This window comes from Rutilus rutilus, assembly GCF_951802725.1.
Source record: "Rutilus rutilus genome assembly, chromosome: 23".
NCBI classification, from domain to species: domain Eukaryota; kingdom Metazoa; phylum Chordata; class Actinopteri; order Cypriniformes; family Leuciscidae; genus Rutilus; species Rutilus rutilus.
The window spans coordinates 19,132,516-19,142,755 of NC_140233.1; the positions used below are offsets into that span (position 1 = coordinate 19,132,516).

The 10,240-nt window shown below is 40.6% G+C and overlaps 1 protein-coding gene across 2 annotated transcripts; it reads left to right on the plus strand.

Moving 5' to 3' along the window:
- The first annotated feature begins 999 nt into the window (after positions 1 to 999).
- On the plus strand, positions 1,000 to 9,954 carry LOC311282860 (immunoglobulin superfamily containing leucine-rich repeat protein 2-like). 2 transcript variants are annotated; one of them, XM_084396925.1, is made up of 2 exons: positions 1,000 to 1,021; positions 8,327 to 9,948. In XM_084396925.1, the coding sequence occupies exons 1-2, from the start codon at positions 1,004 to 1,006 to the stop codon at positions 9,797 to 9,799; spliced, it is 1,491 nt and encodes a 496-aa protein (XP_084253051.1). In that variant the 5' UTR covers positions 1,000 to 1,003; the 3' UTR covers positions 9,800 to 9,948. The 2 variants fall into 2 exon arrangements, with proteins under 2 accessions (XP_084253051.1, XP_084253052.1); XM_084396926.1 differs by lacking the exon at positions 1,000 to 1,021 and adding an exon at positions 6,876 to 6,918 and having other exon boundaries at positions 8,327 to 9,954.
- The last annotated feature ends 286 nt before the right edge of the window (positions 9,955 to 10,240 follow it).

Genomic DNA, 10,240 nt, shown 5'->3' on the forward strand with positions numbered 1-10,240 from the left:
AAAGTGATTTATGAAGTGATTAAGTGATTATGATGATTTATTCAAAGATATGACTTAATCTTATTATTATGCTTTGCTTTTTTTTTGTGTGTATGTATAATTACATAATCTGATGTAGGCTATGCAAATCCAGGATATTTATGTTTTCCATTGTGTATCATTGTTTGTTCATTGTAAGAGATACAACCTTGCTTCACTTCCCTGAGCTTGTAGTTATGTAAGTTCAGCAAAAAAAAAAAAAAAAAAAAAAAAAAAAATTCTCACGACGAAAATGCGCATGCGCGGGCAAAACTGCTGTGGGGCAAAACTGTAGTTGGGGTAAAGATAAGAATGGGCATGATCAGTCATAAGTATCAAATTACATTCATTATGCAGTTATTAATGCAGTTATTAGAGAGAGATGTTGCAATAATGAGACAGAAAAACATGTGCGTCAATATTATTATTTATTAATTAATTCAATTCGTTTTAATTAATCAGTTCATTATTTTTTTCCATTTTTTTTCATTATTGACAGATGACAGTAGACTATAGCCAAATAAATGAAACACAAAAGCCCTTTTAACAAGTAGGCCTATCAATAATTATTTATTTGTTATATTATCTGCAATAAAAATCCGTGCTGCAGGACTATCCATTTATTTAGCCTATATTCAGTTTAATTTTCTATTGATTATAGATAGGACTATAACTTCATTTATTAAAATTAAACTGCATGTTTCTATTGATTGTGAAGCTAGACATTGAAAATTGCAGATCAAGAGCATGGGGCTAAATGCTTTTTCTTGTTATGAATTGTATCCTATTTTCCGTTATTACAGTTGACTACGCGAAGTGATATGGAACTGTAATGCGGTCAAGACCTGCCTGGAACTACTTTAGCCGTGCGTTTCCCTGAAAATAATGCACGCCTTAGAACGTTCGATAACCAATCAGATTCAAGCATTCAACGGCACTGTAGTATAATCTGAGTTATAATATCATCACCACAGTGAGAAATCACATGAGATCCAAACAGCAGGTAAGCACAGCTGGACCCCGCGTTATCCGAGACTGAGATGATAAATGATCTAATAGCAAAATGATTTTGAGACATTTAGGCTACTTTAGTTGAGGGAGACAGGTTTAAGAACAGAAAAAGCAAAGTGCTGTTAGAAACTTAGAACACCGCTAAAGTGTCTCGTTTTCTCACTCGAGCATAAATTGCTGGCGGCGCCCCTGCCAAAAAGCGGATAATTCTTTTTCTCAACATAAACGTGAAACAATATAGCCTAAACACGATAATAATATGCTGCTGACTCGAGTGTATGTGTAGGCCTACGTTCTGTACCAAATCTGGCCAGTTTTTCCCTAAATGCTTTTGTTCTTTATATTTTTTTGTTTACACATAGGCCTACTGTTTAATGTTTTCAAAAAAAAAAAAAAAAAAAACCTTTAACATATTGTAAGCTTGTTGTGTATATTGCCTTATAATCGTAAGCTTGTTCAGAAATGGTGACACAAACTTTATAAAAACTTAAACTTAAAAAATAACGTTTTTTCGTTCAATGTCATTTTGAATATTCGAATATTCGATTTTTATGAGCCCGAATATTCCAATGCAATATTTTTTGAAAAATGCCACAATCCCTAATTGTGAGGGGAGGGGACAAAAAACTTTAACGACTTTTACTGACTGCTCAATAGATTTTGACTGGTTGCAGGTTCATATCAACAAAGAGCAAGAATTACAGTATCACAGAGACAAAGGACAAGTTTGTGAGATGCAGGGTACAGTACTGTAAAAATAGGGGTACAAGGAGGAGGAAGAACAAAAAAAAAAAATTGCTTAGAGCAAAGCAGAGTAGTAATTTCTGATAAATTTTGAGCTACTATGATAGAAGATGTTTCCGTTCATCAAAAGACAATGACAGAAAAATATGAAATTTGTTTTGAGATTAAAAATTGACTTCTCCCTGAGAACTATATGTTTCGAACAATGTGTTTGTTTGTATTGTTTACTGACTGCTTGATAGTGTATATCATTTTGATCACTTTCTCTATGATTTGAGAGCAGTGTTTGATTTTGAACACGGGTAAAACTGTTTTGAGGTCAGAGGTTTTGTAAATAGTGCTTGAAGATAAGGTTTTGTGTTTAATGTTTTCAGAAAATGGAGCAAGGTTTCAGAAATTGTGTTTTAGCGATTGAGAAAAACTGTAATACATTTAATTAAATCTACAACAGTATTGTGAAAATACCTTAAAATGGTAAATACATTGAAATGTTCTGCACAGTAGACCTTAAAAATCATGCATTTAAATTCAGGATTCTGATAAGATACACAAAGCTGATGAATTGCATCTTACATTAACAAAACACAATTATTAAAAAAAAAAAAAAAAAAAATATTATCTGCAAAAACATAAAAAAAATACCATAAAATGTTATGAAAGTATCTGGGGAGTGTACTTCACCCAGTATTTAGAGAAATATCACTTACATTTTAGTATTTAGGTACTTTGAGTTCATGAAACTGCAGCTTAACAGTTTAAACATTAAACATCTACAAATATTTGCTAAAGTGCAAAACGGTCAAAAACACCATAACATGCATGGGGGCACATGGCCCCCACGGAAGAAAACTTTGGAAAATAACCCCTGAAATTATGACTTCTGGTGAATATTGTGGAAACTAATTGATACATTTTGATAAATATATTTCATACATTATAGCATATTATAATACAACTTATACAACTTATTAGGCCTATATATTTATAGAATAGCAAAGTAGGCCTAATCAATATACAAGACTGAACCACATAGATGTGAAATATAAAGGCTATCATGATCATTTTGTCAACAATGAACCATGGATTTGTTTACTTTTTTACTACGTTTTATTTTTAACTTAAACAAATACAACATATACCGTAACATTCAAAACTCATCGGCTTAGACTGCATTTGAAAAAAAATAAACAACAGTATTCATTGTCCCTCACGCATTCCAGCCACGGGTAGTCATTTTCCCATTCAATTCTATATTTTTGTGCTCTTTTCTTTTTCGCCGGCTGCTCGGAGATAGCCTAGTCATTTTTACATTTCCCGCTGTTGTAACTTGTCGTCATCGTTGCTACGATACGTGACTCACAATGACTGAAACGACCAATTAAAAGGGCATTCTCTGATGATGTTCCAAGATGTTAAAAACGCTACACTGATCATAGACAAACAGAGGGAGAAATTAGTATCTACCACACCGTCTGTTTTTTTTTTTCTTGTCTTCGTTCATAGTCTGACATATATTAGAAGCTATGTGTCTGTCATGGATTTGCACTGAATTGATTCTCAAAAATACGGAACAAAGTGCGTTCCGTATCAGTTCAATACGGAACAAGACTTTTATGTGTCAAATACGGGACGATTCCGTATTATACGGAACGGTTGGCAACCCTACTCTCGAGAGGCATGGGTTATAATGACGCAGCACTGAAGGATTTTTTAAATATCTGCCTGGATGACCCTTTTGCCTCGGTGGGAGATGAAGGGGCTTGAAAGCCTGGACTTTTGGGGTTTCACTAGTTACCTACATCATCGTAGTCAGTAGGCTACACCAGCTACGCCCGTCTCTCCAGACAAGATGGCTGACTCTGCGGTTACGTCTCCAGACAAAATGGCCGACTCAATGCCTGCGTCTCCAGACAAGAGGGCTGACTCTGCGCCTACGTCTCCAGACAAGATGGCCGATTCTACGCCGATGTCTCCAGACAAGGAGATCGTTATGCCACCGTCTCACCCCCATAAACGGAGGAGGAGGAAGAGGAAGGCGTCTCTCGTTCCTCACTCTACGCCTGTGGTCCCCGAGCAGCCCGCTGTCGTCCCGGAGGTCGTACCCGAGCAGCCTGCTCGGATGGATTCACTTAAGCTGCTCGCCTGGTCGACTCCGCCCAGGCTGTTCGCCTTGCCAGCTCTGGCCAAGCTACTTTCATTGCCGGCTCCAGTCAAGTTACTCGCCTTGCTGGCTCCAGTCAAGCTACTCGCCTTGCCGGCTCCAGCCAAACTACTTGCCTTGCCGGCTCCAGCCAAACTACTTGCATTGCCAGCTCCAGTCAAGTTACTCGCCTTGCCGGCTCCAGTCAAGCTACTCGCCTTGCCGGCTCCAGTCGAGCTACTCGCCTTGCCGGCTCCAGTCGAGCTACTCGCCTTGCCGGCTCCAGTCGAGCTACTCGCCTTGCCGGCTCCGCTCCAGCTACTCGCTTTGCCGGCACCACCCAGGTGGCTCACCCTGCCAGCTCTGTCCAGGCCGCTTGCCTTGCTTCCAGCTTCACACTGGGCTCCTGAATGGCAGGTTCCACCCTGGCCATCTGCACCTCACCGGGTTCCTGAATGGCAGGTTCCACCCTGGCCATTATTATATTAAAGTTTTTCTTGATTGCTTAAACACATTTCTTGAAACTATATATATATATATATATTTTTTTTTTTTTTAAAACAACCCAAACACACCTATAAACATTTGGATGCTGCATTAAACAAATTCTTAAAGGGAAAATAAATAAATAATAATAAATCAACTCCATAGCTGATTCCAAGTGATCAAGGGCTTAGGACGTTCAAATTCAGCCCATTGCAGTTTCCACCAGTAGTGGGCACTCGTGCAACGTAAGCAATGATGTACATCCGAGTGAACGAGACGGAGGGAATTTAGCGAGTGAAGGGCATGACAATTTTGGACTGGAACGCAGCCCCGGAAAGAGTGCCTTCTATGGGGACATCCATTGGCTAACAAGCCATCACCTGCTGTTAGCATTCTATTGACTCCCATTCATTTTGGCTCACTTTGTCCATTGTTTATTTCTTGTTTAAGAAACACGACAATATATAAAATGCTCCATTACCTTGTATCCCCGTAGAGGCCGTTTTTGTAAAAATAGGCTAACGATTGCGTCATTACCACGCGACTCTCTGTTGCACAGTAGATAAATTACCGTATAGACTGGAGGAGAAGCTCGCAGGCAATCGGGGGTACGTGGAGGCATAAAGTCCAATAAAGTCAAGGGAGAAGCCCATAGAGAGTCATAAAGTTGCTCCTGGTCCTAGCTCATGGACAGCTCCTACTCACGCTCTCCGTCTCTGCAAGATTCGGAAGGGAATGATTCAGATTTCTCTTGGCACAGCTACTAGAAGACTTACAACTGTCAGACAGGTTGCTCACATCACATATACGTTGTCAAGCTCAGTTTGAGGCTGCACAGTACGCTCAGCCACATCAGGAAGTGAGTGCTTCTAATTGACTTCACTTGTCTCCGTTTAAGTCTATGGTGTCGCGGTGTCCATTTCTTTTACTGTCTATGGAATAAAGTGAAGTGCGGTGCGACAGAAGTGTCACATGGACAAGTGGATCCATACCGTCAAGCCCCGTTCACACCGCCAGCGACACGCAGTGACAAATTGGTGACACGATCCCATTCATTTCAATGGAGCACTGGCGACTTCCAGCGACACGATCTCAGTGACCGTTGGCAACAGAATGTGGGCATGTCAAGCGACCCAACAAAAGTTCAGAAATTTCAACTTTATGCAAATAAGAAGCGATTTTCGCGAGTGACAACCAATTGGAAAGAATACTTTTTTAGTGAGAGCTTTTTAGAGCTCACGTCACCGTCTCGAGTACAGGCAAGACAGAAGAGTTCAAGGGCATTTCACTGTTTTATATGATTTGACTGTAACCACCTACATGGATATAATAAAATGATGCATGGAAAAGAAACTGTCGACAGTTCATTTTACAGTTTCCCCTGCATTATGTTGACTATTAGGGACAAGAAAATTGATTATATTTGTCAAATTCGAATGACGTTTTAGTGATTTATGTTTAATTTGTTGATTGATCGATCGTTAATCTAGTAACATTAAATGATTTAATCCACTGAACACTGCTGTGGTAATCTAAAAACACTCTCCCAACAGCAAACTGTTACTTTTAATTCTTTTGAGCCTAATTCCTAGTCAAATTAAAATGATTTAGTTGTATATATCACTTGTGATGGTATTTTGTATAGATATGGCCAGACGTGCAGTCTACCAATAACATTAGAGCGACAGCACTACGAACGCCCACAAGCGACTCGCAGTACAGAGACTAGCGACATACAGCGACAAAGTCACTGGCGGTGTGAACGGGGCTTTAGACCAGTAGTTGCAGAACGGCAGGTTGAGGAGCAGTCGAAGGCCACGAGCAGCAGGATGGCTGGGCAGAGCACAGTATAAGCAGACAAGTAGACGAGACAGGATAAGACAAGACAAGGCAAGGCAAGATATCCAGAAGTGAAGTACATGGGGCTACGGGGTTCACACCTTCATATTTAATGTTTGGTCGTTCTTTGCAGACACCAGTGGAAAAGCGGACTTTTCCCTCCACAGACGCACGTCGGTTAACTAAGAAATACACTTGCGCTCCCAGGGGCGGTTCAGCGCAAAGAGGAGGCGTGTTCTGGCGCAAACGTTCCCTCATGGTGTACAAAGTCAATTGCGCTGGGTGCAAGATAGGGCCCTGAGAGCATCTGTCATATCGGATGTGACAACGTTTAGTCACGTGTGGGTGAAGGAGAAAGTTGTACGTCCTGCTGTGGTGCGCAGACGCGGGCGTCTGAGAGTACACGAAGAGCGCGTGGTCGAGGTTCGGTGAACACGACGGCGCGCAGAGGAATCACGTTCGCAACTGAACAGAGACGAGTGGGTCGAGGTTCGGTGGAGGTGTAGGGCAGACGTCATCTGCCGTCTGCTAACAAAAACAGCAGAGATTTCCAGCGGGATATAAAAGGCTACATCATGTTTTGGGATAATTTGACATCTGAGCATTAAATTGTTTTAAAATCTTTTCAAGTGTTGTGTTGAATGAAATCCGCGTGAGCATTAGGAATATATCACTTACAGGTAAGGCACTATGAGAAAGTTTTTAAGCAACAATGTTCCAGAATGTAGACAGAAATAATAGCAAATAAACTGTAAAAGTGTTTGGTAATACTTTATTCTAATGTATCCTTGTTACAAGTTACATGTAGTTACTGTAGTAATAACTATAAATTATGCTTAATTACTGTCACGGTTTTGTTTTTGGGTTTGTTCATGTCATGTTTCCTTGTCTGTCATGTGATCCCTTGTAAGTCATGTGATCCTGCCATGTGTTCCCTTGTCTGATGTGTCATGTTGTCATTGGTTCATTGGTTCATTGTTCACAGGTGTCCCTTGTCTAGTCATTAGTCTTGTGTGTATTTAAGCCCTCTTGTTTGCCATGTGTCTTGTCAAGTATTGTTCCCTGTAATCTGCTGTTGTGTTGTAAGTTCTTTCATGCCACGCCATGTTTATGTTTCATGTTTGGTTTATAAACTGCACTTGGGTTCTCTTTACAACTTGCCTCCAGTGGATCACTTTACAGTTACATGCAACTAACCCTAAACCAAACCCCTTTTTCCAACCCTAACCCTATAGTAAGTACATGTAGTTAATTATTATTACTCTGTACTTAAATGTATAAATACATTGTAACAATGACACCTTAAAATAAAGTTTAATCAGGTGTTTCTTATTTAAACTTTCAGCGAAACATTGTAAGGTTTTTATGGTTAAGAAGCAGTCGCTATATATCTCGAGATGTTCAAGACATTCGCAACACAAGTAAGTTTTATTATATAAAGTGAAGCGCATTTTCAGCACACTGGACAGCGAACACAGTCAAAGCGTCCTGTTCTCAAGCCTTCGCTGCTCATTCGTCCGGTAACAGCAAAATGCTCGAAGATGTTGAGATGAATGAAAATAAACAAAAAAGACATCAGACATCTCAATTAGTCCACAAGAACTTGAGAACTCCAGAAAAAAAGAATAAAATAAAGAGAGAATAAATACTAAGATAACACTTTAATTTAAGGTGACAGTTACACATTACTACATGTACTTACTATAGTAATAACAGTAAATTATGCATAATTACATGCCACTAAGCCTAAACCAAACCAAACCCTAATACTAACCCTATAGTTATTACATGTAGTTAATTAATATTACTCAGTACAATGTAACTACGTCACCATAAAATAAAGGGTTACACTGTATTTTATTATGTATTTGTTACACTGTAATTATACAATTAAGTACTGAATAATATTAACTAACTACATATACTTACTATAGGGTTAGCATTAGGGTTTGGTTTGGTTTAGGCTTATCATCATAATAGTTTGCAATAGTTAACATTAAATGACTTCTTTCATTCACATTTGTTCTTTGAGTGTGAAAAATACATAAATAATTTGTACTAATCTGCACCTTCATGTGTGCTTGGCAGGAGCTGAAAATGGCAACCAAATACCTGATGCTTATTGCCTTGGGGACTGCAGTGATTGGCAGTGCGCACTGTTGCCCTGAACAGTGTACCTGCTCTGATAAATATAACCGCCAGTTAACAGATTGTGCCAACAAAGAACTTCTGGAAGTACCTGTGGGCTTGCCGTCCAATGTGACCACCCTGAGTCTTACAGCTAACAAGATTAAAGTGCTGAAATCCAAAAGCTTTATACATGCGACCCAGGCGACCTCTCTTTGGCTGGCTCACAATGAAATCGTCACCGTCGAGAGGGACACCTTGGCTCCGATGATTCAGCTGAAAAATTTGGATATTAGCCACAACAAAATCGTGCATTTTCCATGGGAGGATTTGACCAATCTCACTGCCCTGCAGTTGTTAAAGATGAACAATAATGAGATGGTCAGCATCCCCAAGAACGCTTTTTCCAACCTGAAGGACCTGCTTTCGGTCCGTATTAGCAATAACAAGTTTACCACCATCGTGCAGGGAACGTTTGATGCTTTGACTGCCATGTCCCACCTCCAAATCTATCACAACCCCTTCATCTGCTGCTGCAACCTAGAGTGGCTTAGGGACTGGATCACCAAATCCTCAATCTCAATCCCTGACCAAAACAACATTGTCTGCGATGCTCCTTCCCACCTCAAAGGTACTCAGGTCACTAGCATGCCCAAACTGGATTGCAAGGCTCCTCCGTCCGTGTCCATCACATATCAGCCAAACATCGAAAAAACCGAACTCTATGAGGGATATTTGGTCATGCTATACTGCGAAACAAAAGGAACCCCTAAACCTGACGTCACATGGGAGATATACGCTAGAAACAAACTAATTACATTCCCTTTACCCGCCATTGTCGAAAAAATTGAGATTCCGGTTAATGGGCCGCCTACGAACACCAGGTTCCTTGTGTTTCAAAATGGTACCTTGATCATCCCTCGCATGAGCAAGAAAGAAGAAGGCAACTACACCTGCTCTGCTGTCAACGACATGGGAAAAGCCGAGGGCTCGGTGAGACTCGTTGTCGCAGGCACCAAAAAGCATGCCATCAATTCAATGCTCGACACAAAAGCACCTAGCCATTTACCAGAAGACAAACTTGGTTCAAAAGGATCCGTTATTAGCATGTCGTCCAAATCTGAGGAGAAGACAAAGAGCCTTCCAACCGGAACATCTCTTATTGCGATGGATAGAGTGCGGGTGGAAGAAGGGACCGATAGTTTGCCATTTGTTGGCAAATGCGGAATAAATTATGGTACCAAAAAGTCACCCCTGGACATGTTGTACCTTTGCGTCAGTACTGGTAATGGACATTCAGTGGTGCAGTGGTCCAAGATAGAGGAGGGCGTCAATGCCTTTTGCTTTCAGGGCCTCAAGCCAGGCACTAATTACACCCTGTGCCTCACCTATGGAGGCCAGGACTGTCAAGTCCAAGTGGTCTTTCGGGTGTAACGTTGGTTTGAGAAGTGGGGGCAAGCACGTGCACAGGTAGGGCTCAACCTGTGCAGAGCACATGCCCTTTTTGCCCTTTTGCTTGAAGTGACCTTTTTTTGGTGGTGGTGTTTTTTTTCTTCTTCTTCAATAAATCAATGCTATTGGTCACCCTTTACGTCTGTCTGTCTGTTTACAAATAATTAGCCAATGAAAGTTCTTAAAAAGAGCTTGTGTAAATCTTGTTCGATCCTCAAACTGTCAGTAAACCTGATAACTCGAGCCCGATCTCACGGGAAAACGTACAAATTCTAGGAGGTGGCTTATTCGTACGAATTCATACGACCTGACTGAATTTTAGCAAAACCGTACATATTTTACGAATTGGCCAATGACCTACCCCTGACCCCGCCCCTAAACCTACCCATCACGTGGGTTTAGACAAATCGTACAAATTCGTAC